This window comes from Phocoena phocoena, chromosome 19 (genome assembly GCF_963924675.1).
Source record: "Phocoena phocoena chromosome 19, mPhoPho1.1, whole genome shotgun sequence".
Taxonomy (NCBI): domain Eukaryota; kingdom Metazoa; phylum Chordata; class Mammalia; order Artiodactyla; family Phocoenidae; genus Phocoena; species Phocoena phocoena.
The window spans coordinates 43,891,254-43,918,936 of NC_089237.1; the positions used below are offsets into that span (position 1 = coordinate 43,891,254).

Genomic DNA, 27,683 nt, shown 5'->3' on the forward strand with positions numbered 1-27,683 from the left:
CCGGGAGCTGCTTGCAGCCAGGAGCATGAGCTGCAGCAGGAAGGCTGCGGAGCCCGTGGGCATCACACCTGCCTGCCGTCAGCTGAGGACAGAAAGCGCAGAGCCCCACGTTCCTGGAGGCCCTGTGCAGAGGCAGCTGTGCTTGGCCATACATCTCCCTGCCGTGCATCCATGCTATTGGTTTTGTGTCCTGGCTGGGGAATGGTGGTTCTGCCCAGTGGTGAGTCCCTGAACACAGGATAATGTGAGTAGCCTAAGAGCCTTTAAAGGTTACTTCATTTTTCTTGTTGGGTACTTGGCTGTGGAGATGCAAGCACTGGCTCTTGGGCAAGGGTGCAAGTTCCTCTTCAGGGCTTTGGTATTCATTCCCTTCTGTTTGGCTTGGCCCTTAGGAGGCTGCTTATCCGAATTCTTTTCCAAAATGCCGCCAGTGAGGGAGCTGTTCAGCCAGCCTAACAAAGCAGCATAGCACTTAGCAGTACCCACTCAGTCAGGAAGGGACATAGCTTACCAAGTTCATGTCTCTTTACTCTTACTATAGCTAGGTGGCTCTTCACGGCTGACCCCATGAGCCTATGGGCAAATGACAGGCCAGGGTTAGCAGACACTCACAAGGACCTGAAATGACATGGTGGGGCAGGGGAAAGGTGACTTTAATTAAGCATTTTTCACTTGTCGCTGTCTTGAATGTATAAAGACTTCCAGGTGAGGCACCTTGGTGATCAGCTACAAACGGTTCTTCCAGCCTTCACTGGAGTAACAAGATGAAGACAAATCCATTTCTTTGACCGGATTCTGGCTTTGGCTTTGTGGCTTTCCCACAGCAACTAGAATGCTTCTGCTTGAGGGCCCTGGTCTGTTTCCTCAGCTGCCTTCCTGAAGCCCTTTAATACTCAAAGTCCCAGCTCCCCACTGAGGCATTTTAATGCTTGTCCTTTGACCTCCCCAGCCCCTGTAGCCTCTCTTCACTGCTTTGACATTCAGATCCTCAGCTGTCTCAGTGGTGAGTAGTCTTTCTGGGACTCTGGGCACTTATGTTGTCCAACTGAAAATATCTCTTTGGTCTTTAAATATTGAATACTAACATTGAACTCACTGAAGTAATCTTAGCTTTTAAAATCAGACTGTGGTGTAAGGGTTTGGGGTATTTTCTTTGAGTTTCCCAGCCCCACTTAGAAAGCAGCTCTTGGCTGTGTGAATTTTTCAACTCTGAGCAGCCCAGGGGAATGTAAACAAAAAGTGTGGATGAAGGTCAAACCTTCTTGTCAGTTTCTGAGAAAACTGGAAGCCTGCTGTTAACTACATGGACCAGGATTAGGTTCTAATCACTGTTACCTGACCAAGTTCTGCTTAAAGGATGGCACAGGTCCTGACATGACAGAACTCCTTTATCATGTAACTACAATTCTCTGTTGCTCAACATAGGTGATGGAAAAAAACACTGATTTCTAATAAAATTGTGTTACACTTCAGTGGTACAGAGCTGTGCTTACAGTGAGTATAGCTTGGTCAGCTCGCTGCTGTGGACATCATAATTGTATTTCTGTTCACCACCTGACCTTATGTTCTCACTGGGTCCTATGCCCCATTGCACTCAGTTGCCCTGCAACCCAGGCTCCCCCTGGTGGAGGATTAAGGACAACACTAATAAGGGTTGGAACTGAAATTTAATATTAATTCAGGAAAACAACCTCTGTAACAATCACTACAGTAGTGGGGGAGCAGGAATCCTAAGAATCAGGGCAAAAATGCAGCACATTTTATCTCTGGCTCTTGGAGGTCTGTGAGAAACTCAGAAAGTAGACTGGCTTCATTGCTGTCCATACCTAACGCTCCTTGGCTGAGTTTCTGCAGTTGTGATCTGGAGGCTTGACAGACCTGTGGTGGCAAGCCCATTGCTCCAGAAAACCTGACAGGCTTGCCTCACTTCTCCCCCAGGCCCACGGAGGCCAGAAATGCCAATAGTTGGCCAGCACAAAGAGCCGAGCCACTCTTTTGATCCTGACGCTGGCCTCCCGCTCTGCACTTGGCAGAGGGTAAAGGGAACAAGAGTCCAGTCCAGTCCAGCCCCCACCTCACTGGCTGAGTGACCTGGGAGACATCAGCCAACCCCCAGCCTCAGGAAGGAGACAGATACTCTAGCTGAAGGGGCAGCTTCCTGGAAGGGCAGTAAGGACAGCAACCAAGGGCCCCTGCCGGGTCAAAAAGGGAGCCTGAGACCCTGGGGGCAGAAATGGCAAGGGGGGCCAAGCGTGCACTGGTTTATTGACCAAACCTCACATTCTAAACAACTTGTGTGACAGGCTAGGAAACTCCTCCAGACCTATGGCAGCTGAACACAGAGTTCCTGATGGAAAGGTTTACTGGCACACAGCGTAGGCAGGGCTTACGGGGAAGGCCACCCTTGGAGGAGTCCTACATGGGTCTTCTGGAGAAAACAGTTATACTCCACCCGCCAAAATAAGAACCCCACAATCAAAAGGTGCAAACAATTAAGAGACCCACTGTGGCCCATGACAGAGTTCTGCAGCAATTGTGGGATGTGAGCTGTTCTTTGGGGTCCGAGCCTGGGTGCTTAGGGCCTCAGCTGGCCTACCAGTGAAGGCCTGAAGGTGGTGTCTTCTCATCTTTATTGCTTTCAAGGGAGAAGGGAGGGATCCGGACATCGAAGTGGGAACCATCAGGCCTCTCGAAGCGGAATGTGCCCCTGTGAGAGAAACTGGTTTAGAGGGAGTGAGAGTTGAAGCCTGTAGAGCCCTATGTCCTCAGCGCCAGAACTGAGGCAGGATAAGACAGGCCTGGGCTCTCTTCTGCCTGGCTCATGCCAGGACAACATTGATCAGAGACCCAAGAGCCTATCCTGGCCCTACGTGAGAAGAAGAAATGAAGCTCTCCTGAATCTGGCCCTTAGATACACCCTGCATAAGCTACCCAACTATACTTTCAGGTTAAGGAGTGAAACACCAGGGAAAAAAACCTGACTACATGGGCAACTCAGTGCAGCATCAAAGTCACCAGACCTCTTTGACCTAAGTCCTCGTTCTACAAAATCCCAGGGAACTGGAAAACAGTCATAAATCAGACAAGACCCACACAGCAATGAACAGCAGATAAGGCTCCACCTCAGGACTTCACTTGGTCCAGAGTTAACTGCAAGCTATAAGCTCTCACTTTTTCTGACCCGCAGTGTCCGTGGACTTGCGCTGTCCCTGCCCCAGCATATGCTTACTCACCACATGTGCCCACTGGAAGCTTGCAGGGAGACGTGGCTGCTGTACTGGAATGCGGGCTGCTCCTTGGATAACACTGGTTCCTGTGAGGGTTCAGGCAAAATAGGTCAGGCCAGACAAGCTCCCTGTACCCCGGGGCCACATGCTGACTGCCAGTCCGGGCTGGATGCCCCCTCATGCCTCCCACCATAACGGCCGACCAGCACCTTCCACAGCACAGCCATTGACCTGGGCCTTTTATTCTGACCGTGGGAAAGATAATCTCAGGCTGAATGGCTGAGGTTACAGGCAAAGATGCTAAGCCCAGGATCTACTCTGTGAATACCCTGTCCAGCATCCACTCACGAGGACCTAAGTGCCAGGAGACACACTGTGCTCAGCAAACTTCTAACTTAAGTCTGCTGGTAATCATAAGGTAATAGGTGTGATCCTAAGAAGCGGAGATTTGGGTTAACTTGCCCAAAGTTATGCAGTAAATAAACAACACAGTGGGCATTTGAAAACAGACTAACCCCACAGCCCTGTTCTTTCCACCCCACGCTGCTTCCCCAGCTCCCTGCTAACATGGACGAATGCCTGTTGAATGTGGTCCTCTCATGACTTTATTTCTCTGGAGACTGGGTAGGGTAACACAGGAATTGCAAAATCAGATCTCTTCAAGGACCAGCAGAGGATGAACATGTGTAAAGAGGCAGAGGAAGGATGACCAGGAGTGGTGGCGGGTCCATGCCCCACCCAAGGGCATCCCAGTAGATTTTTTAAAAGGCTGGCAACCACAAGCTTTGATGGCAGACTCACTTGGATTCAAACCCAGGCCCTGCCTCTACTAGCTACAGGACCATGGGCTAGTTAAACAACAGTCTCAGTCTCTTCATCTGTGAAATGCGTTATAAGAAAACCGATCTCACGGGTGAGGTTTCTCACCCCAAACAGCCCCTAAGCTTTCACACACTTAAGCCTCTGTCCCTAACCACAGAGGAGGAGGAAACCATGCACTAAGCTCCTAGGCCTGCTGGGCAGGACTAGAAACTGAGCATTACTGGCCCAAAGATGCTCACCCTGCCCACCACCCCTCGGCCCCGCACTGTCTCCAAGGTGCCGGATAGACTGAATATCCTCCAGTGTCGCTCCCGGAGCTGTACTACGTCATTGTCGAGGTTCTCCAAGCGGATGCAGTAACGCCACTGCAGGGGTAGGGGAGAGAGTTCACATCTGAGAAGGAATAGACCCTGGGCCAGCTCCCTTGGAATTCTAGGAGAGCACAGGGCAACAAAGACCGACACCGGCACTGCACTGTCTCACCTCCCGCCCCCACAGGTAAACCTGCCCACCTCCCAACCTGTGCCCACAGGTACACCTCCTGAGCTCCCCTCCTCCCGAGGGAGACACTCACCCAGTAGACGTGGGAATTCTGGGCTTCCTGGGGGAAAAAACACAAAGAATTTCAGGCCCAGAGGGCAGGAACAAGTCTATTCCAATCAACATCTCTCCAAGAGAGTGGATGTATTCCAGGTACTTGCAAAGACAGAACAAAGCCACAGGTATCTGTGGGTTGATGATGTCTCAACTATGGCCAACAAGCCCAGAGGGAGGCAGCCTCCCTTGGGTCCATCCCTGGCGCCCTTCCTCTTCATCCTATCAAGATCACGAACAGAGCTGGATGCCAACAAAAACCAGCCCTGGGGCTCTTCCCTTTCTCACCACCCTCCCTGTCTTCCCCCACATTACTGCTGGTCCAGGCTGCTGTCCTCCTCCTCGGCCTTTCCATATCCCAACCTTATTTCAATACTTGGAATGCTGTATGTTGGCCTCCCGCCACTACTATGAGCTCCTGAAAGGCAGGGGACAGGGTTTCATTTATATTTGTATCCCCAGGACCTAGCTTACGGCCAAGCAAGAAATAGCTCAATAAATGCATAAAAAGTGGGAAGATAAGCCTACACTGATTTAAACAAGTATGTGTATATTCTTCATAGACATGGCTCCCTTTGAGCCGGAAGAGAAGGAAGAGTCAGCCAGGAGGCCTCCTTCCTGGGGTCTGAGAGTTTCCTTGCTCTAGGTCTTGGTGTCAGCTGTTGCCAAGAGACTGCTCAATCCCAGTCAATACATGCAGCACTGGAAAGCAGAACCACAGGCACGTGGTTTAAATTTGGAACCCACACCAGCAGTCACTGGGGACACCACACAGAACCTGGGGGCCTCGCCCTGAGGGGAGGTCCCAGGCTGGGCACATACCCTCATGCCCATGTAGAAGGGGATGACGGTGACACGGATGTTCTCGGTTGTTTCCCGGTGGACATCGGAGAGCTCCAGCCAGGGGTGATTCTTCTCTTGCCAGGCCCGTAGCGTCTCCCGAGCTGCAAAAGGGGGTGCTGGGGCAAGAGATCGACTGGTTAGTCCAGGCCAGCATCCAGGGCGTTACACCCTGCCCAACTGCTCCTCCTAGAAAACCCTTCCCAGTGGTGGCCCAGGTAAACAAGACACCCAAACGTGAGCAAGAGCACAGGCTGGAAGAACGCACAAAACTGCCTACCAAGAATAAGCCCTGAGGAGGTATGTGACGTCAGAGGAAGAGAAATGGACTGGGAGTTAGGAGCCCTGGTTTTCAGACCTCACTCTGCCACTACCTAGCAACCTTGAGTCCCTTCTCATCATCCCTGAGTCTGTTTCCATACCTGTGAGGAGGAGATAATAGCCATCTACCTGACAGGTCTAATGGGAGATTAAACAAGATTGTAGAAATAGAGCTTTGAAATTGCTTCTGGGATATTCCCTTTGAAGAAAGGGCCCTCCCATTCCACCTTCCCTCTATGATAGAGGTTACCTTTTGTCTGGTCATATAGAAGAAATCTTTCAAAGAGCTCGTGCTGGATGGGAACCTGATCAGTGGAGGTGTAGGGGAGGATGTCTTCATGGCTGACATAATCCAGGCCTGGCAGAGAGACAGAGACAAAGAGACAGTGAAACTCACATAGGAGGCGGGGAGGAATGGGGCTGAAAAGAAACACAATTCCTGGCCTTATGGCAGGGTGGGATGACCCTGGCACCACTGCTCTCAGCATCTATACTCCCTCCCAGCAGATTAAAGGACAGCAGAAAGGCCTCAGAATCCTCTCCCTGAGACACATCAGACCCCCCTCATTGACAGGCACCACTCAGATGCTCCTAACTCACCTGGGATGGCATAGAGGGCCCGGCTGTCATCATGGTTAGCCAAGAAAGTCACAGCTTCTGTCTGAGATCTCTGAGACTAAGGCAAGAAGTGAGTCAGGGATCTTCTCGGTCACTATCCAGTCCTGAGGACTTAGGGCCCAGTGCTGATCTGGGCCTGTTTGACCCCTCTCCTTCTTAGTCCCCATCACGGTTCGGGGCTTTCCCATAGAAAGGAACCCCAGGCACAACCATCTTGCTTACTTACTATATGTGGACAGTCTCGGGCATCAATCAGCACCTGATAGTAAGTGTGAGTTTTGCCTTTCACCTCCTTCGAGCCGTGGCCGGCAGGGTTCTCTGCTCTATGGGGCAGGAGAAGAAGCCCAAGATCAACCCCAGAGAAACGGAAGCAGTGCCTGCCCCAGCTCCCTACCACCCCCTCACCTCAACAGACCAGTGCCCCAGCTGAAGGAGCTTAGCACCAGCTGGGTAGCTGGTGCAGCATTCCTCAGTCAGGGGCAAGCAACAGAGTGTGGTGTAGAGTCATTATTTGTCTTACTCTCTGGATGCCTCTTAGAGAACAAGGGCCAAGCTGAGAAAATCAAACTGCTGCCTTAGTCCCTGGAGCCCAGCGCGCCCCACTCTTCTCGCATCCCAGGGGCTGTCTGGGATCATTTAATGGAGCCAGGCCTTTTCTTTTTTAATGTACTCTAGTGATGATAAGAGACTAAGGGAAAGATTCTAACTGAACATCAAGAAATCAAGAAGCCTAGTCCCCCAGATGCCCTCTGGGGTACTTATAATGCAAATTGAGAATGCCTTGGGAGAGCATCCTGGGGAGACCTAAAGGGACCTCCTAGCTTAAGACTTTTGTCTCCATGGGTATTAGTGCCAAGGGAGTGTTCTGGGACCGCTCCTAAGGCCCAGAAGGATGCTGCCTTCAGTGCTGGGACCCCAATTATGTATGTCTGCCATGAGTCAGGCCTCCTCCTGAGGATACCGTGAGGCACAATGATAGGGAAACTTACTTTTCTGGAGCTACAGAAGCCACATCCCGGTCATACAGTCTGGCCTGCCAGGGAAACAGGACAACACCTCGGTAGCCAAAAACACTGTGAAGGAAAAGCTGGGAGAAAAGAGAGGCCTCAGTCAGTGTGCAGTCCAGCAGGTCCATCCAGGTGGGGCCCCGACCACCAAGTGGCACAAGTGGTGGCAACTCCAGCACAAGGTCTTGCTACTCTTTCCCTTGAACTCTGTGATCGACCCAGACCAACTCTGGAACATGCTTACTGCCTCTTTACCTGGCTGACTTCTACTCATCCTTTTTTTTTTTTAATTTATTTATTTTTGACTGCATTGGGTCTTTGTGTACGGGCTTTGGGAGCTACTCTTCATTGCAGTGCGTGGGCTTCTCATTGTGGTGGCTTCTCTTGTTGCGGAGCACAGGCTCTACAGCACAGGCTCAGTAGTTGTGGCTCACGGGCTCTAGAGCGCAGGATCAGTAGTTGTGGCATACGGGCTTAGTTGCTCTGCGGCATGTGGGATCTTCCCGAACGAGGGCTCAAACCCGTGTCCCCTGCATTGGCAGGCAGATTCTTAACCACTGCGCCACCAGGGAAGCCCCTACTCATCCTTTAGGCCATAGCTGAGGCCTCTAGGAAGCCTTCCCTCACCTCCTCTCCAGTTAGCACACTGTACAGCCGTTGACCATTTGCATATTGTAATTCCTTTCTAGACTGTCAACTCCATGAAGGCATTGCTTTCTGATTTAACACCAATGCATAAAGCTTAGTCCATTATAGGCATACGGAAAAAAAAAAAGTTGAATAAACAAAAAGTCCTCCTTACCTACAAGGGGCCTAAATCTATCTCAGTGGATCTGGCACAAAGCTGACACAGAAAAAGAGCCTCACACCCAGAGCTTACTTCACTGCAATCAGTTCAACTATGACAAAGCATCAGAAAGCAGGTTTGCTTTTCTGAAAGCTCCCTCCACTGGCTTCCTACCAGCCACTATGTTAGACGACTCTTCAGCAACAGGACTCTCTCCTCAATACAGTCCAAACCATCTCTGTCCACACTAACTTGGAAACAGAACCCAATGACATATGAAATGTATTCAAATCCAGGAAAACAGAAAACCCGTCTTAAAAAAAAAAAAAAAAAAACTTGATTCTGGTCTGGCACCAAACACCAAGGCAGAAAACCGTAACTTTCAGGCCTGTGACCAAATCTGACCCTTTCAGAAGCAGAGTACACAGTGAAAATGAAAGATGACACAGCCCAGCACTCACCTGCCCAGTCTCATATTTTCCGTTCTGTTTTGGCACCTCAAACACACCAACTGTCTCCAAAACTTTGCCCTCTGGTCGGTTTCTGATTAGGAAGGAAAAGAACAAGCAACTGAACAGCTAAGAAGTGATGGGTACTATTCCATCAGTAAAAGCTACTAGGATACTGAGGGGCCAGGGCAATGACAGCAGAGAAGGGCAGCAGCAGTGGGGCCAGCTGAAGCAGGTAAGGGTCCTGCCAAGCCACCACTCCACAGAGATTCTGCCTTTCCTCCTTTGAGGTCCAGCCACAGATGCCTCCATAAGATCTGACTGCTCCCAGATCACTTTCTTCTCTCTTGACTCTCAGCATTCCTCATTATCATGCCCTCAGACCCTGCTTAATTGTATCCCTTGCCTCCATTCCTTCCCTGACCCACCCTCCTGAACTCCCACAGCATTTTAACTGCCCTTTCCACCTTGCATTTCAGTTATTTGTGTCCCTGTCTTATCTCCATTAGAGACTGCAAGTTCTTTGGGAGCAATGCCTGTGTCTGATTAGCCTGTGCTCCCTCAAAATCTAGTGTATAAACGGTGCTCAAAAAATACTTATTTTGTGTTATAATTCCATGTCCATCTCCCCCTCTAAACTGCAGTCCTCACCCCTGCACTACACCTAGTATTATTCTCTCAATCTAGTTTTTGTTCAGATTTAACCAGTTTTTACAGGAGCCTTAAATTGGAAATAGCTATCATCTCTCTCCAGTGTCCGTGTCTAATCTCACCCACTAAAAGGTCAGCTCTTACAGTGGTCTCTCCGTACAGGGCTGCTCTTTCTAGGGGTCCTTCAAAGCACTGTTTTCTTACTGTTTTGGAGATGTGAACTTTATGCTTCCTGCCACTTGATTCACCCGCCCCAATTTGATCTGCCTGGCCCATCCCTAGAGACACTGCTCACACCATCCCCATGGCCTCAAACCCCATACCCCAAGTCACATAAAGAGAAAGTGTGTCCCCAAGGTCACATTGAAAACTGGGACCCACGCAGGGCGCAGATTCGGATCCTGTTTCCCACTTCTAGCATCTTTCTGTGGGAGGCCTTGGCCCAGTCACGGGCTGGGGGAAAGCCCTAGGACTTAATTAAAGGGCTGCCCACTAACAGCGGCGCTCGGATTCCCACATTCTGGGAAGTAAGATTCGCTCCGGGAGGGTTACTAGTTCCCCCTCAGAGCCAGCCCTGCACAACCCAAGGCTCTGGGCCGCGCTCCCTTGTCCGCTCCTGGCACGCGTCGCGGGCAGCGCAGTCGGCTCCCGGCCAGAACCCTCTCCCGGGTCGAACTCCAATCACCCCCAGCCGGCCGGGTTCCCTGGCCTCCCCTCTGGCCCGGGACACGCTCCCTGGGCTCCGGGCTCGGCCTCCGTGCTTCGTCCCTCACCGGGACGAGAGGTGCCTCCGCGTCGTCGTGGTCGCCACTGGTGGGAAGGTCCCAGCTCCACCCGCCGCACAGAGCGGCCTCGGCCCTCGGGCCCCGGTCAGCGACCGGGACCACCAGCGACTGCCCACGGTCAGGGCCCGCCGGGCCACACAGCCCGCCATGTCCCGCCCGAGTACCCGCTGGGCTGCTGACACAGGGCTCGACCCGCCGCCGGGCGGCGTTCCGCCTCCGCCCCCGCCCCACACTGCCCCGCGCCGCTTCCACGCCCCCTTAGCCCTCTGCCCCGCCCCGCGAGCTTCGTGCTCCTTCCGGCACAGGCGGCCGGAAGTCCCGGCCCGGGGTCACCTGACCTTAAAGTCGGCTAGTCATGGCGTCTTCCTTGTTAGTTGGCGAGCGATTTGTACGCGCTTTGAGTCCCGGCGGGGAGCTGGAGCCAGAGCAGCTGCCCGGGAAGCTGCGGGAAGAACTTGAGGCCGTGCTAGGGAAGAAGCACAAGGGCGGCGATCGTCCGGCTGGCCCCGCTCGCCTGGTTTCTTTCCGCCTGATCCGGGACCTGCATCAGTACCTGAGAGAAAGGGGTGAGCCCCAGTCTCCAGTCCAGAGTCGCCTCCTTTTTTCCAGAGTTTAGTCTCTCCTGAGGTCTTTTTTCCTACCTCTAGCATTTTTATGAGGGATGTATCTGTTGTGGATCCAAACTCGCGGCTTGCATTACTCCCAGCAAAGCCAGTCTACTGAGGCAAGGTTGTGGTGAAGGAAAGTACAGTGTTCAATGCAGGGTGCCAAGCAAGGGAGTGGGAGACAAGCCTCATCCATTTCAGCTTGGTCTTTGAGTTAAGGGGTTTTCGTTTAAGGGAGAAGAACAAAGAGACCGGGAATAATCACTGTCATGTGACATTCCCTAATTGTCGTTTTGCGAGTCAGGATGTCTCTGATTAAGGATTCTCAGGCCAGGTGGTCCATGGCTCCGGCGTCTGTTAGCTTACCTTGCCCTGGAGAAACAACCTGAGTTTGCAGGTTTATGATGATATCTATAACAGCACTTTTAGTACATTAAAGATGTTATCAGCAATAGCAGTTTTAGTCATCTGACTCTGGTTCATTAGTATTGCTAGCAAAGGACTGAGGTTAGAGGGGACAAGAAAGGGAATAAAGTTTTGGATAGAGAGATTAATTATAAACTCATTAAGGGAACTCAGTTTTAGGGGGACTGGGTTTCAAATCCATCACTCTCCTTCACCCATGGAATGATCATCTGGCCAGCCCAAGAATCACCTCATAAACCCTGGGGAGCCCACTCCGTGCATAATTTCCATGGGAATTCTTCGTGGATGACAAAATTTACTTGTGCAGTTTCTGTTCTCTTGAGTCTCCTCTTTACTTCCAGGCCCACTTAGGCCCACCTGACCCTTGAGGAAGTCCAAGTTCTAACCCAATACCACTGCACAGGTTCAGTTTCTTTCTTTTAAGCCACACTAAAAAACAACTTAGCATAGTGAGCTTGCCCTGTTTGGGAATCTGGATTTCTTAGCAAGAGTGCCAAATCTGATGGTTTTTTTTGTTTGTTTGTTTTGTTTTGTTTTGTTTTGTTTTGGCTGCGCCGCTCAGCTTGTGGGATCTTAGCTCCCCAACCAGAGATTGAACCCGGGCCCTCAGCAGTGAAAGTGCGGAGTCCTAACCACTGGACCACCAGGGAATTCCCTAATGGGATTTTTTTGTTTGTTTTTGTTTTTAGATATAGGATGATGGAAAAGTGTGTTGAAAGATCTGAACGGGGAGTAGCATCTGGGTTCTAGTCCTAACTCTGCTATTAACTCTTCTTGGAGAAGTCATTTCTCTTCCTTGGGCCTCAGTTCCCTGAACATTGTAAAGGGGGGCAGTAGGACTAACTGACATGTAAGGTCTTTTGCCGGAATTAACAGCCTACCCAGAAGTGTGAAGGGTAGATTCTTCAATTATTGGAACTAAAAAGGACCTTAGAGATCATCTAGTACAGTGTCCTGTGAGTATTTGCCACCACTACGCCTTAAACCTATTTAGGGCAAGTTGTGTCGTGGCCACAGAAATTACCTAACTTAAAGGCAAATATAAATGGCTTACATGTTATTGGCTGTGACATTGGTAGGGTAATTGAGAGCCAACAGTTAAAGTCAGTGTGTAGCACTAGGAGATACTTATGTGGGATTGTCCTAGTTTCTTCCCAGTTGAAAATGATCCTGGAGATGAATTGGTATAGGCATGGCCATGTTTTATTTTGGTAGAAAGAACTGAAGAGCTAGACCCTTCTCTGATGTTAATCCTTCAACCTCAGCTCTATGCATCATTATGTTTGTGGAAATCTTTTCTTCCTAGGTTCCACACTGTACCTTCATGAGCTCCTAGAAGGCAGTGAAATCTATCTCCCAGAGGTTGTGAAGCCTCCTCGGGTGTGTAAGGGATATATTTGTGAGAGTGGGTGTTGGTTGAGTTGGGTTTACTCATGATACATCCAAATTTATGAATCAACATTTGGGCTCAAAAATTTGTCTTTTAAATCCTTGAATGCTGGGGTTGGGGAACCAGATATTGTCCTCCTAGTCTGACAGCTTGGAGAACTGAAATTTAAAAAAAAAAAAAAAGTTTCCAAAGCACTGGAGGCAGAACTGGTACGTGGGTCTTCTTAGTACTTAGTCCCCTGAAACTAGTGATTCTGACATGCTTTCTAGCAAGCTGGGAGTATCATTCTTCTCATTTGATTTTTCTGCCTCAGAACCCAGAGCTAGTTGCCCGTCTGGAGAAGATTAAGATACGTCTGGCCAATGAGGAATATAAGCGGATCACCCGCAATGTCACCTGTCAGGTAAGGGCCCGCTCTTCAATACATGGACTGTGTAGCCCCTGAAAGCAGGGCCCTGCTCTGGGAAGAGGTACAAATGAAAGAAGCAACATGGAAACTTGGTTTGTATACTATTAAGGGACCGTAGAAGCTCTGTGCTGCGTACAAGCCAAATACAATTCCCAACTCATTTACTGAGACTCTGGGCTCAGATGGTGACTGAGTCTTAAAGGTTATAGAGGGTGGGGATGAGCCTGGAGCCATTCTTCTGACATGGCTCCGTCCTATTCTCTGTATGCTCCTGCCCCGGAGCAGGAGAGGGGTACATGGGTACTGGGAACCTATGTCTCTTCTCTGAAATGCTTGACCTGTGGTCCAGAGAAGAATCCAACTGGTCCCAGACAAAATCCATGGAGAAGGCAGAACTAATGTGTTGGGTAATAAAGAGGGCTGAGCCCAGACTGACAAATGAATACTTGCTGGGCTGCCTCTGAGCTGCTTCCATTCTGAAATCCTTTGCTTTTTCTTTTTCCCAGGATTCAAGGCATGGTGGAACCCTCAGTGACCTGGGAAAGCAAGGTGAGGTACTAGGAAATCAGGTTGCTAAAGCCTGTCCCTGGGACTGGTCAGTCATGGCCCTGCTTCCCACTCCAGTGCTCTGGGTTTAAGCCTGAGCTATTCAGGCTTGCTGTTGGAGGGAAACCCAGCTGAGTGGGGAGGCAGCCATGAGATAAAAGGGCCTCTTGGAGGATACTGACCTAACGGTTTCTTCCCTGGGCTCCTCCCCAAAGTGAGGTCAGTGAAGGCTCTGGTCATCACCATCTTTAACTTCATTGTCACGGTGGCAGCTGCCTTCGTCTGCACTTACCTTGGAAGCCAGTATATCTTCACAGAAATGACCTCGGTGAGTAGGTACTGGTCAGGGCAGGGTGCCCCAGGTGGGAGTGTTAGTGGGAAAGGGAGGACATATGTGAAAACGCCTTGAACAGGTTAGGTATTTATGTGATAAACAAGGGGGACATTAGATCCAGCCAACAGTCATAGAGGTAGGTAATAACCTCAAGAGAATCCAGATTCTCTTTTCTTTCCTTCCCCCCAACTTATGGGCTGGGTTGAGGTCCTCTCCATCCTTATTAGGTGCTAGAGGCTGCAGAGCTGGAAGCTGGCCTGCATCCCCTAAGCCTGGTTCTCTCACTTCCCAGCAGGTACTGGCAGCATTGATCGTGGCCTCTGTGGTGGGTCTGGCTGAGCTGTACATCATGGTGCGGGTGATGGAAGGTGAGCTGGGAGAGCTGTAACCGTGCTTCATCAAGTCTGGAGACTCCAGGCTCCCAGCTGCCAATCACTGATTCTCAGTCAACCCATCAGGCTCTTTGTACTCGGCTCCGGTTAGTCAGAGGGCAGAGCCAAGACCACCTGCTGTTCCTGCAGGGAGCCCCATCCTCTGTCAATTTACAGAGTGGGCAGTAGAGGAGACTCAGACAACGACTGGAAAGAACTGGTCGATCTGTACATTCTCCTGAACCCGGTGCCCATCTGCCTTCTACAGTCCATTCTGGGCATTGCTGGGGCTGGGTTTTTTTCTTCCATTGGAAGTAAAGAGAATCCAGGCCTTTCCAGAAGTAGACCATACTGCCTTGAACTTGCCCAGGTGCAGAAACCAGTGGTCATCCTTTCTCCACACATCTTGATGCAGACCTGTAATTTAGATCAGAAGACTCCAAGAAAGCAGAAGGGATTCCCTTTCTTCAGTTTGTGCTGGAAGAGGAACCAATTAGAGGACATCAAATAAGAGAAAGCCGGGTGGTACAGGACGGTGGAATCAGAAGCAAGGCAGCTACGTTTTTGGAATCTCAGTTTCTGTCTTCATCTTCTTCCTTCTGCTTGCCTTGCTCAGATTTTCTATATGCTTCTGCCCGTCTCCACCACTCACCAGCCCTCCTTAAACCTCCCACCTTCCTATCACCCTTTGCTCTGCTTCCAAAAATGAAACAGTTCAGATGGCAAAACAGTATGTTTGCTTTTAATTGCAAAACCCCTTGTGCTTGTTTGTATTTGTGGGGAGAGTATGCCTACTGTGAATTGTCTCAGCTAATAAAGGGAGACATTCTTGGTAGACAGGGGACAATTTTCAGATTTAACTACATGTATAATTATATAAATATGAGTATACACTTCATAATATACATGGTATGTGTACATACTGTTATATATAAGCCTAATGTAGGTTATTTTATGTGGATTCTTAAACATGTTTGGATAGGTGCAAAACAATAGTATGTAAAAGTTCACAGTTGACTAATTGTTTTACATGATTGCCTTTTGTCTTCACAACAATCCTGGAGGTTGGAAAAAGGAAGTGGTTTTAGGCCCCTTTTCCAGAAGCAAAACTGAGGCTGAGAGAGGTCAAATGATCTACTTCGGTCCTTCCTCTGTTAAATGGAGCCAAAGACTCCTAGGTTGTCCTGAAGTCTCTATGTAATGTTAAACTTCTAAGAACTTAGATTAGTGGTGTATTGATAGAATCTGTATAAGACATTTAGAAATTATAGCAGCATTATTATTTATCCAATAAATATTTATTGTATCCAGTGTATTCTTATTTCAAATCTCACAACAACACAAAAGCCCACAGATTTCCATAGTTGTGAGAATTGGTCAGGGTCTGCTCCTAATGGTGGATTCTGTCTTTCCGTTTGTTCGGTGTATGAGCTCCCATGGTCTTCTTTTTTCCCAGGACACTGTTCTTAGAAATTATACACTCATTGGCTCAGTAGATGTTTCCTCTACAATATTGCCAATTTCTTGAATTAATAGCAAGTCAGCCTCTCAGGGCAATATTCTGCATGAGAGAGAGGGAGGGCTTAGGCCCTTCTGTTACACCTCAGATAACTTTGTTGAGAAATCTTAGGATTTCTGTTGTTGATTGGAAGAAATGTCAACTGTGAGAAAAAATGCAGGTGGCGTTTTACAGTGTTTCTAGCAACCCAGACTGTTTAAGATTGAGTTAAAAAGCTACACCGAGTCACTCATTGCTCCTGATAAGCAAAGCCAAGCCAGATTTTTAGAAATCTTATAGACATCATCCCTTCTCAAGTGACTGGGTCTTGCAAATGGAAAGAGCTTTAACCTTCAGACCAATATCTATGCTATGTGCTTTAAAAAATCTATTTGAATTATTTGCTTTGGTCTGTATTCCATTCTCCACCTTTGACAATATCTCTGGGGTATTGGGGCCGAGAACAGTAAGAAAAATGGAGGAAAAAACACACAGATTTTATCCTGAAACATATAAATCAGAACAGAGAACCAGGGACTTCCCTGATGCCGCAGTGGTTAGGAATCTGCCTGCCCTGCCAGTGCAGGGGACACGGGTTCGAGCCCTGGTCTGGGAAGATCCCGCATGCCACAGAGCAACTAAGCCTGTGTACCACAACTATTGAGCCCACGTGCTGCAACTACTGAAGCCCATGTGCTTAGAGCCCATGCTCCGCAACAAGAGGAGCCACCGCAATGAGAAGCCTGCACACCACAACGAAGAGTAATCCCTGCTCACCGCATCTAGAGAAAGCCAGCACGTAGCAACAAAGACCCGACACAGCCAAAAATATAAATAAATAAACAACAGAGAACCACGGAATTTTTAAATGCCACAAAAACTTAGATTAATTTTCCCAACTAAGCAATTCACAAAGACACTAATATTCAGAAGGGTCACCTGGTCTGTCCAAGGCCACAGAGCTTATTAGAGCCTAGACTAGAACCCCTGGCTCTTGGCTGTCATGTCACCATTCTCCACACTTAACGCTATTCAGTCTCTTCCTAAAGTTAGAAAATTGGTCAAATGAAAGTACATATGAAGTACTAACATGGAGTGGGAACTCATTCTCACCATGTGCTTAATAATTGTTAGCCCTTTTTTTCTCTTCCTGACCTTCAGGAATCTGAGGTTGAAGTATTCATTGTGTCTGATGCAGTTCCTAATTTTCTATATTTTCTTTTACTTCATACTTAGGGTGCTCGAGGGAAGAGTGGAGAATACTGCCTACACTTTTGTGGGGTCACCATTAAGCGTTGGTATTAGGGAGCCTGACAACTCATGTGCCATAAGACAGACTTGGGGATTAAACTGATCATCACTTTGTCCTTTGGCTTTAGTAATATAGAACCATCCTCCATTTCAACTCTTCTTAGAGAAAACATTTCACACACTGACCTAAAGATATCTGGACAGTTCTGATGATCTACATCAGGGATCAGCAAAAAGAGGTATTTAAAAAATATGTAAGGGGCTTCCCTGGTGGCGCAGTGGTTGGGAGTCCGCCTGCCGATGCAGGGGACACGGGTTCGTGCCCCGGTCCGGGAAGATCCCACACGCCGCGGAGTGGCTGGGCCCGTGAGCCATGGCCACTGAACCTGCGCGTCCGGAGCCTGTGCTCCGCAACGGGAAAGGCCACAACAGTGAGAGGGCCGCGTACAGCAAAAAAAAAAAAAAAAAAAAAAGTAGGGACTTCCTGCTGTCACAGTGGTTGGGAGTCTGCCTGCCAGTGCGGGGGACATGGGTTCGGGGCCTGGTCCCGGGAGATCCCACGTGCCGCGGAGCGGCTACGCCCATGCGCCACAGCTACTGAGCCCGCATGCCTGGAGCCCGTGCTCGGCAACAGGACACCGCAGTGAGAGGCCCGCGCACCGCGGCGAGGAGTGGCCCCCGCTTGCCGCTGCTAGAGAGGGCCCGCGCGGAGCAACGAAGACCCAAGGCAGCCAAAAATAAATAAATAATAAATAAATCAATTTATTAAAAAATAAGTATCTAAAAAAAGCATACCAACAACCCTTTTAGAAAGCAATTTATCTCAGCCATAAAAAAGAATGAAATAATGCCATTTGCAGCAACATGGATGGTCCTAGAGATTATCATACTGAGTGAAGTAAGTTAGAGAAAGATATCATATAATATCACTTATGTGTGGAATCTAAAAAAATGATACAAATGAATTTATTTACAAAACAGAAACAGGTTCCCAGACTTAGAAAACAAACTTACAGTTACCAAAGGGGAAAGAGTTGGGGGAGGGATAAATTAGGAGGTTGGGATTAACATATACACACTTCTATATATAAAATAGATAAATCAACAAGGACTTACTGTGTACCACAGGGAACTATACTCAATATCTTGTAATAACCTATAATGGAAAATAGTCTGAAAAAGAATAGATATATCTATATGTATAACTGAATCACTTTGCTGTACACCTGAAACTAACACAACATTGTAAATCAACTATATTCCAGTATAAAATTTTAAAAAAATTTTAAAGCACCAAAACCAAATAAATAAAGTTCAATAGGATCCCCCTAAAAAATAAATAAAAATAAAAGCTACCCCCACAAAAACGTGATTTATCAGTATCTGTAAGTGATGTTTGTAATACATGCCAGTGTTCATCTCAGAGTTATGTCTAATAATAAAATTCTATATTGGAGGGAATTCCCTGGCACTCCAGTGGTTAGGACTCTGCATTTCCATTGCAGGGAGCATGGGTTTGATCCTTGGTTGGGGAACTAAGATCTTGCAAGCCACGTGGTGCAGCCCCAAAAAAAGGGAAAGATGAAATTTGGTAATTTATCAACTCCAGGGTGAGAAGGGTGAGAGGCATTGAACTGGGCAGACATGAGCCCTCACTTCACAGGCAACATGGAGACATCATGGTTAGGACTTGGTGCTCCGTGGGACTGGGTTCAATCCCTGGTTGGGGAAGTAATATCTTGCAAGCTGAGCGGCAAGGCCAAAAAAAATAAAATTCTATATTGGATTCAACTTAAAAATCAGCAGTAAGATGATTAAGTAGATTATAGTAATAAATACATTTTAAAATAACAATTATTATACAAAGATATTATTGTGCAAAATAAGTTGTTATACAACCCTGAAACATGAGAGAAAAAAAAAAGCTTACACTGAAGCTTTGTGGAGAGTCATGGCTGTACTTACCTGTGCTAAACTCCGTGGGCCGGGGTGCCCACATATCCTCAAGTTTTCACAGCCTCCATGTACCTGGATTCAGGTTGAAAGACTTCCAAATTTTAGATAAAGAGCAGACCTTTTTTTTTTTTCTTTTGCCAAGCAGTTTGTAGGACCTTAGTTCCCCGACCAGGGATCGACCCTGGGCCCACAGCAGTGAAAGGGCCAAGTCCTAACCACTGGACTGCCAGGGAATTCCCGTGGAGCAGGGCTTCTTAAATAGCTTCTGACCCAGGGCACCTTCTCAGGATGCCATTGGAGTAAATTCCCCACACACTCCTCTTTCTTGGGATGGCATCCTTACCTGATCCCAGCCCCCTACTCACAAGCCAATAGGTTTCCGTGGCATTAATATAGAGCTCCTCTATGGGCTGGCTTCTGAGACTAGAGCAGTCAAAGCCTTAGTGCCTGCTGAGGAAATGGCCATGGTGCAGGTGGCGTCCATCTGCAAGGGCAGAATGAGAAATAGGAATCAGGTGACCTGTCCTCTAGTTCTCATCCCAGAGAAGGGAACTCTGCTCTCAGCCCCAGCCACTCCCTCTGTTTCACTATACCATGCTTTCTCCAGTGCAGTCTGGGTCCAGGGCTTCCCAGGAAGAAAGGGGAGTCCTTGGCAGGAGGCCAGAGGAGCAAGAAGTTTGGGACCTTCCCAGTTTCTCATGGCCCGCCGTAGGGGGAGTGAGTGGGAACTAGCGTGCGTTGAGAGCTTTTACAACGTGTCACGCACCACGTGAAGCCCTTCGCCTACATTATTGCTTCTCGTTCCCAACACGGAGAGGAGATGAGTATTATCATCCCCATTTTTCGGGTTCATAGACTTTTGCAGAGTTCCAAGACTACATAGCAGCCAGGATTTGAATCCGGCACAGACCAGCTGCAGATCCCAAGATTTTCTTTCTGACGCAGAGCAGCTCCAGGAGTGGAGGCAGCTGGAGTGTCCTGGAACAAGTGGGACCGGGAGCAGGCGATGCAGCTGAGGCTCCCATCTCTCCAGGGTCTGTCAGCCAGAGCCCTAAGCCCTTCGGTTAACTCTCCCTCTAACCAATCCCAGCAGAAGCCTGGGTAATACCTCCCACCCAGAATCTGCAGGGAACCTGGCCCTGTTTAGGGATTAGGTGATGGAGATAAATTTCAAAAGCAAACGGCCCCCATCGTCCCAATTCATTTGCAGCACACAACAATCCAGATTAAGGTACAGAGCTTGGGTTTTATTTGGAGATTAGTTGGTATTACAGACGACAGTGATATCAAAACCCAATACTGCCACATGCACCACACCCACCCCATCCCGAAATCTGTCAGGTCGTCTCCGCAGCCCCAGGTCAGAGGGCAGCCAATCTGATATTTGTGAAAATTAAATAAACGTAAGCCCTGCGTTCCTATTTCTACTTTATTACTTTAATATCACTCCCTCTTCAGATCCATGGTTGTGATTAATTCATCCAGGTGGCAGGAGGACAGGAGAGGGGGCCCTGAACTGTAAAAGGATTGATCCCTGCAGTCTAAAATTAGGATCGGCACTCTCCTAGCTCACTTGACAGTCAGTTAGGTAATGGCCCGAAGGGCCCTTGGGTGAGGGGCAGCTGCCCATTCTCCTTTAGAGGGAGGACGTGTTGTCAGCTGGCATGAGAAGAATTGGGGACCAGGCCTGGCAGGAGAAGTGGGAAACATGGGCTCCCACCTCATCCCTCTGTAGGTACCTCCTGCCAAGATGATGGGCAGGTGTCCCTGGAGGGGCAGGGTGCTGGGTAGCAGAAGCCAGGCCCTTGTCACTCCATAGCACCCGCATCTAGGCTGGCCTGGAGGACAGCGGAAGAGAGGGATCCCTGAGCTAAACTTTCTTCCCATAAGAGAACTCCCTCGTGTAAAAGGAGAGGGCAGGGGATCCACTTCTGGTGTGTTCAGTCTTAAGGGGCAGGATGGGCTACAGGAGCCAGAGGAAGGGACTTGCAAGTTCTAGATCTAGATTAGGAGTGGTCCAGGTTGGTGACAATTGCCGAGGCATAGATGAGGTCAGACAGGCTGCCCAGTGAGGTCTGGGGAGCAGCTCGCTCTGAAGAGACGTACACCCCTGAAGCCCCAGCCGGTCCCCATGGGGCCGTAGCTTTAGCCCCTACCCAACCCTGCCCTGAACCCAAGCCAGGAGCTGGACAGGAGGCATGTCGACACACAGAGGCACACTGAGCTGTGCTGTTGGAGGGTGGAGGCTGGCCAAGGGTGCGGGGCTCCCAGGACTGCTGGTTGGTGTCCGGAAGAGAAAGGGATCTCTGGGGAGGCTCAGGCCTGGGACTTAGGCCTCCTGGCTTCCTATTCTTGATTCTCTTGGCTCTGCGGTTCTGGAACCACACCTGGTAAGGAAAGAAGGAGTCTCTTCTGGTGCCAGCATCCCCTCCCCCCAGGTACAGGGAAAGCAGAACCTGGAGGCAGGATATCCAGAGAGAAGGGACTGTGACTCAAGCTTAGAAATCTGCTGTGTGAGGGCACCCCGAGCCTGAGGTCAGGGGGAGGGGCACAGCTCACCTGTATCTTGGCCTCAGGAAGGCAGGTGACCCGGGCCAGGTGCTCACGGGTGCCGATGTCGGGGTAAGGCCGTGCTGCAAACACCCGCTCCAACTCAAGCAGCTGCCCTCTGCTGAAGGTAGTCCTCTTTCTCCGGTGGGGACCCAACCCACTGGCATGGCCTGCAGGCCAGGATGGGGGTCAAGTCAGGTCTCCTTGCAAGAGCCTCCACTGCAGCATCAAAGCCAACAGACCCTGAAGCCCCTACTCCCCACCCCTCTTCAACCTTCCCCATCATACCTTCCCCACATCCTCGCCCTGCCCACCCTTTCCCCACCAGATTACCTGCAGGGGATGCATCCACTGGACTGGCCATGGGGCCGGCACAGTTAGGAGCCCGATGGCCATGCCAAGGCTGTGCCCACACCGCTCCCCTCCGTGTGGAGTTTTATCCTGCTCAGAAGGCTGGCCCCGCCTCCAGGAGGCGGGAGGTTTAGCATCCAGCTCGAGGAGGGCTGAGAAGCCCCGGAGGAAAAGGGGGCTTGCAGGGGTATGGGTGGGGCAACCCTGTTCCTCTGGGACTTCACAAAAGAAGCTGGCCCCAGCCCCCCTCCTCAAAGCTCAAACTCTGGCAGTCTGTGTCTGAAATCCTGTACTTTGTGAAAATCCTCCCAGGGCTCCGTCCAGGAAGCCAGCGAGATCCCTCTCTAGATGCTCCTCCTGGGGCTCTGGTGCTGGCTGCCTTGGGAGAGAGTGGGTGGAGTCCTATCCCACAACTGAGGATGGGGCTGGGGAAGCTGGACAGGATGAGAAGCTGGACAGCAGATGAGCGGCAGCCACCCTCCCCTCAGCAGGGCTGGGAGCAGATGTCGCCACCAGATCACCCTCAGTTCTGCTTTAGAGTTTTGCCTGCACCTAGCCCTTTGTCCCTGGCCCTTCAAGAGCCCAGATGGACTTCCTACAGTCCGGGAACTTGGAACCGGAGGAGGTTCCACAATTACATTTGAGGGGTTTTGAGAAAGATGTTTGTTTTTACAGTGTACTCATCGTTTGGAAGTCTTCTGGGCCACTTTTCTAAGAGAAATAGGTGCATTTGAATTTCCTTTCAGTTCCTGCCCTTCCTGTCTCTCCTGCCTCAGTGCTCTGCACCCCAGACCCAAGACAGAGACCTCAAAGGCTCATTATCATAGGGATAGGTTTGGGGGAGCACAGTGACCACTTCCCCAGGGACCCAAGGGTCTGAGCTAACAGCATTTCAGGTCCAGGATGGACAGAAAAGCTGAGCTGGAACCCACCACCTCCTGCCCCCCTGCCCCTTCCAAGACCATAGTCAATGACAAGGGGCAAAACAAACCCAGGGCTGGGTAGGGTAGCTTGGTGACTCCTGTCATCCTCAGAGGGGTCCAAGCTCCTGCTTAGCTGCTGGTGGGTTGCTGGGGGCTGCTCCGTGTGCGAGGAAGGCTTTCTCTCACGGGGCTCTCCCAACCCACAGCTTTTCTGGCTCGTGGAGAGCCCAACACAGGATGGACACAAAGAAGGATCTTCTCTGTCCCCTCCCCCAAGTCACTCTGACTGCCCAAGGTCCCCTCTTTTACCCAGGCAGATCCCTGCCTCCTGCCTGTCCACCCCAGTCAGGACAGTAGTCTTAAACTCGGGGCCAAGGGATCTTTATTGAGCTGGGAGGAGGATGTTGGAGGAGGGAGCAGCAGAGGCCCAGCTGTTTGGACTCGGACTCCTACTCGTGGGCAGGGACTGGGCAGCCCAGCCAGTACTTGGCAATGGAGCGTGGGTAAGGAGGGATCACAGCATCCACTCGCCGTGTGCGAAGGTTCACTCGGTAGTACTTGTCTGGAAGAGAGGTTGGGAGAGGGTGCATGAGACCCTGCCTGGCCCTGCCCATCCTGCCCTAAGAAGACCTGGGTCTCTCCTGGAAGGGTAAGTGAACATCGGCAATGCACCAGAGGACTCCCGGCCTGGCATTTTGGAGTCACCACTCAAGGGCTGTGTTCAGCCCATGGGGACCAGGGACAGCAGGGATGACCCAGCTAGACCAGCTACAGGGCTGGCGAGGGCTCCCACCTCCTGAGAAGAAGTAGACGCTCTGGGTGGGCTCACAGTTGGCAGGCACAAGCCAGTCCATCTCGTAGTTATCATAGTTATAGTCTCCCAGGCCCAACTCCTCACTGGAGAACCAGGACAGCCAGGTGGAGCGAGACTGCCGGTAGGGGTTCTGGCTGCGTCTGCGGCCGCGGCCACGGCCACGGCGCGAGCGGTAGCGTTTACGATTGCGACGCACAGACTTGGTCATCTTGGTCCAAGAGGAGCGGGGAGCTGAGCCTGAGATGTAGATGTGGCCAGCCATGGCCGCATCCACTTGTCCAGGCAAACCATGCCAGTCCCGGCTGATGAACCTGGGCTTTCCAGCACCACCTGTGGCAAGGAAGGGGTTAATGGGGAGCCCTGGAGGTCAAGGACGGGCTATGCCTTGTCCAAGGACACACAGCAAGTTAATGGCAGAGCCCAGCATCCCAGCCTTCCGACTACCTGTTCAATACGCTTTCCCCTGGCCTCCCTCCACCATATCCCTCCCCAGTTGCCTCAGCTACAGCTCCTCCTTCTGCTGGCTGTGCTCTTGGCTGTGCTAGGCAAAGTCCAAGGTGTGGGGTCCGGGTGGAGGCAAGCCTCCCCTACAAATGTCAACAGAAGCAAAGTCTGGCCTGAGCAAACAGCTTTTGACTGATAGATGCACAGTCACAGCCCCTCAGGCCAGCTCAGCCCTACCTCTACCCTGGGGGATCCCAGCCCTCTGGATGGGGAAGCAAGACTCGCCCTCCCTCTGTACCAGAGGAACTGCCCCAGAAGAGAAGTCTGAAGATGTCCTCCCAGCTGTCCCGCTGCATCAGAGCAAAGTGTTCAAACACGGCCGACTGGGAGCTGCCTTCGCACTCCTCTTGGCTGGGCTGCTGCTGGAACTCGTACTCCCAGTACTGTCTCCCTGGGGAAGGGTGGCCATGAGCAAGGCTGGAAAGCCCAGAGGCTGCGGAAGTTAGGAGCTCCTGGCAAGGGGGGTGGGGATAATCTGAGGCCTGTCGCCAGTGAAGTTTAAAGAAGACCAAGAGTCCTGCAGCGCATGCGCACCCTGCCTCCCACCTCCCGAGTACCCTTGAAGAAGTAGACCCGCTCCCGGCCACTGTAGCTATGAGCGGGGAGGGCCAAGGCTGCGTCCACGTTGTCCGGAATGCCCCTGAAGCCTTCAGAGATGTTGCGGGGGAAATCGGGGTCCAGGACACCATCCTCAAAGCGCCAGTACTGACTACCCTGAGGGGTCGGGAAGGAGAAGAGGGTGAGGAGGCAGTTGGCTGTGCACAGAGGCAGAGTCCCCGCCCAAGGCGGCAGCCCTAGTTCCAGGCTTGTCACCCAGGACCTGGAGCCTCGGGCTTCTGTGTCCTCACAGAGCCCCAGCCAGGGACCACAGGCCAGAATCCAGCCTTCTTGCCTACTTTGATCCTGGGCACAGCAGCCCTCAACCTCTGCCTAGATACGCTCGGCCCTGACCCACAGCCCCTGGGCCTGGCACCTTGAAGAGGTAGGTCTTCCCCTGACAGTTGATGCGGGTGAAGGCAGCATCAATGGGACCCTCGATGCCCCAGACATCACGGATGAGCTTGGGGTACCCAGGCCTCACCGCCTTTTCATCCAGCTCATAGCAGTAGAGCCCTAGAGGGAGGGAGGCTGTGTGAGGGAGGATGCTCCTGGGGCAGACCCCTACCCCCATAACCTGCCCCTCGAGTCACCTCGGAAGGCAAAGAGGGAACCATTCTTGAGGTCGGTGAAGGCATCGAAGGGCTTCCCACTGCACTGCTCTTCCTCTGCTGGGGACTCGGAGGTCCCTAGATTACCAGTCTCGGGCACGACGGGCCCCACTTCAGGCTCTGAGTTCCCCCACCCAGGTCCTGGGGCATCTTCCTCAGGGTTCAGAACAGGTGCCTGCTCAGTAGTCTCTTCAGGCTGGGCCTGCCCGACAAAGGTCAGGGTGGGGCTCTCTGGCTGTGCCTGGACGCTGGCATTGGATCTGGTCTCCTCGCGGTAGTCGTGGAAGGTGTACTCGTCTTCTGGCAGAGTGAATACATCCCCACGAGTCACTGCAGGCAGGGAAGGTGGTAGTGAGTCTCCAGCTGCAGAGGGGACCCCAGGCCCGCCCAGCCACTCTGAACGCACCTTGGGGCTTGCACTCGACCACGTAGTCGGAGCAGCAGCTCTGGTAGTAAGAGCAGAGCTCGTCACACTGACACTTCCTGTCGGAGTTGAAGCCCTCAGCGCAGCGGCCCTTGCACGACTCTGTGGGGAGGGGATATCAGTTGGCACGGCCAGGCCCAGACCACCCTTGCCCACCCTACATTGACCCAAATGGCCACCAACACCCTCCGGCACCTTGGTCGGCCAGAACAACCCACGCCAGCAGGGCCAGCATCAGAAGGGGCCTTGGGGATGCCATGGCAGGGCCTCCGGCCTCGAGCCTGGTGAAGTAGGTTCCCTGCGGTCTCTACTCTGATGCCTGAGGAAGGGAGGGAGTGGCAAGACAAGGAGGAGGGGAACCAGAGAAGAGGAGCTGCCTTTTCTACTGCTCTGTTTGCTCAACCCCCAGCCCAGCCCCCAGTGACCCGACCCCAGAGGCTGTTGCAGCAGAGGGTCATGTTCCTGGAACTCTGGGCCCGGGAGAGCTGTGAATAGGATCCTTACCAAGCTCAGGGGCATCTCTGAAGTGCACTAGCACAGTGAATCTGGAGGGCAGAAAGAAGTCCCACTCTGCCGCTCACGGGCTGTGGGACCTTGGGGCAAACTGCTTTACCTGCCTTAGTTCTTTTTTTTTTGGCAAAATGAGACTAATCATACTCGCCTCACAGGGTGTTGGGAGCTAAAGCAGACAAAATGCCCAACTGCTGGAGTAGCTCCAACTTCATTCTCCATTAGTGGTTATTGACCTGTGACCTGTTTCATCAGGCACATCCCCGGCTGGGTGGTTCACCCACCCCTTGTGTATTTAGGGCGGTGAAAGAGGGGGTAGGAGCTGGGGACATTTTTTTTTATCATAAAAGAACAAAGTTTCATTTCTGGGTTCATCTCCAGGGTGCATTGATGTCCCCAAGCTGGTCTTCACAGCACGGTAAATTGGGTGAATATTAACCCTTTGGACTGGATGTGATTCCTGAGTCTTCCACTAATTTACTGCTTCTCAGCAGGCCACTCCCTGTCCCCACCCTCATCCTCCCCCATCGGTAACAAGTGGCCCAGTTCCCCACACTTTTAGGCTCCAGTGAGAAACAGGATCCCTCTACCTAGAAAATGCTCACTGGCACACAACACCTGATTTTGTGCCCACTTTCAGGGGTTCACATACCTCTGGAAGTCCTCCCACCACCTGGAGGGAGTGATCCTCAGAGATTCCGATGCTTTTTTTCTGTTCTATAATCAGAGGGGAGTGTGACTTTGGAGAATCTTCTCCATGGACCTCAGTCGGTTCAGCTGTTAAATGGGAGCAGTAATTGCTACCTCGTAGGCACGATGTAAGACTTACTTGAGAAACAGGCATAAAGTGTCTCAAGAGTTGCTATTATGATTGCATTAACCACTAGTAGGGCAAAGGCACACTCAACCGTGTTGCCCTCACATTCCAGTGTCATCCCGGTGTCTCCAACGCAAAACCAAAGCAGTCCTTCCGCCTCCCACCTCCTTCCCCTGCAACCAGTAGAGGGGGCAGGGAACGTGACTAGGGGGAGAGGCCTGGCCAGCGTGTGGGCGTAGCTGGAGAAGACTTGGGAGTGGGGCTACGCAGGCGGCAAGGGAGGAGCCCCGCGAGACCGAGAGGCGGGGCGTCGGCTCCTAGACCACAGCTTCTCAGGGGCGGGGTTCCTGCAGAGCGTCCCTGCGAACCTAGGCGAAACTGGAACCGCTCTTTGTTCTGGTTGCTGCTTTCTAGACCCTCTGGCCCCTGGGTCCATTCCTCGCCTTCCCGCTCTCTCCTCCCGCTTGTCCCCTGCATCGGGGCCTGCATCCCCTTCCCCAACTTCTTCGTCCTATATCCTGCCCTCACCCCTCCCCCAAACTTCTGGTCGGTGCCCTTGCCTGTTACCCTTCTCTCCACCCTCCCTCTTGCATTATCTTCCCCCTGGTCCCCTCTTGGTTCCTCCTTTTCCCAAGGTCTGGGTCGCTCCGCCCGGCCCCGCCTCTCCAGGGATGAACCCCTGAAACCCCGTGCCC

The 27,683-nt window shown here is 51.3% G+C and overlaps 4 protein-coding genes across 5 annotated transcripts; 1 reads left to right on the forward strand and 3 right to left on the reverse strand.

The window, feature by feature from the left end:
* Positions 1-1,658: 1,658 nt before the first annotated feature.
* POLDIP2 (DNA polymerase delta interacting protein 2) lies at positions 1,659-10,329 on the reverse strand. Of its 2 annotated transcripts, none has more exons than XM_065896800.1 (11): positions 10,090-10,329; positions 8,678-8,759; positions 7,412-7,509; positions 6,649-6,745; positions 6,405-6,480; positions 6,055-6,162; positions 5,466-5,602; positions 4,624-4,650; positions 4,289-4,414; positions 3,234-3,313; positions 1,659-2,707 (listed from the first exon to the last, which is right to left on the reverse strand). In XM_065896800.1, the coding sequence occupies exons 1-11, from the start codon at positions 10,248-10,250 to the stop codon at positions 2,593-2,595; spliced, it is 1,107 nt and encodes a 368-aa protein (XP_065752872.1). In that variant the 5' UTR covers positions 10,251-10,329; the 3' UTR covers positions 1,659-2,592. The 2 variants fall into 2 exon arrangements, with proteins under 2 accessions (XP_065752872.1, XP_065752873.1); XM_065896801.1 differs by having other exon boundaries at positions 7,412-7,455; positions 10,090-10,250.
* A 119-nt stretch (positions 10,330-10,448) lies between these two features.
* On the forward strand, positions 10,449-15,492 carry TMEM199 (transmembrane protein 199). The gene is made up of 6 exons (XM_065896820.1): positions 10,449-10,667; positions 12,439-12,512; positions 12,836-12,925; positions 13,438-13,480; positions 13,693-13,805; positions 14,104-15,492. The coding sequence occupies exons 1-6, from the start codon at positions 10,457-10,459 to the stop codon at positions 14,197-14,199; spliced, it is 627 nt and encodes a 208-aa protein (XP_065752892.1). The 5' UTR covers positions 10,449-10,456; the 3' UTR covers positions 14,200-15,492.
* Positions 15,493-20,893: 5,401 nt separating this feature from the next.
* SEBOX (SEBOX homeobox) lies at positions 20,894-21,801 on the reverse strand. The gene is made up of 3 exons (XM_065898031.1): positions 21,771-21,801; positions 21,447-21,607; positions 20,894-21,274 (listed from the first exon to the last, which is right to left on the reverse strand). Exons 1-3 carry the CDS (start codon positions 21,799-21,801, stop codon positions 20,894-20,896), a joined length of 573 nt encoding a protein of 190 aa, XP_065754103.1.
* A 1,277-nt stretch (positions 21,802-23,078) lies between these two features.
* Positions 23,079-26,019, reverse strand: VTN (vitronectin). The gene is made up of 8 exons (XM_065896982.1): positions 25,857-26,019; positions 25,644-25,763; positions 25,220-25,567; positions 25,003-25,142; positions 24,587-24,743; positions 24,268-24,420; positions 23,505-23,855; positions 23,079-23,273 (listed from the first exon to the last, which is right to left on the reverse strand). The coding sequence occupies exons 1-8, from the start codon at positions 25,918-25,920 to the stop codon at positions 23,161-23,163; spliced, it is 1,446 nt and encodes a 481-aa protein (XP_065753054.1). The 5' UTR covers positions 25,921-26,019; the 3' UTR covers positions 23,079-23,160.
* Between the last annotated feature and the right edge of the window lie 1,664 nt (positions 26,020-27,683).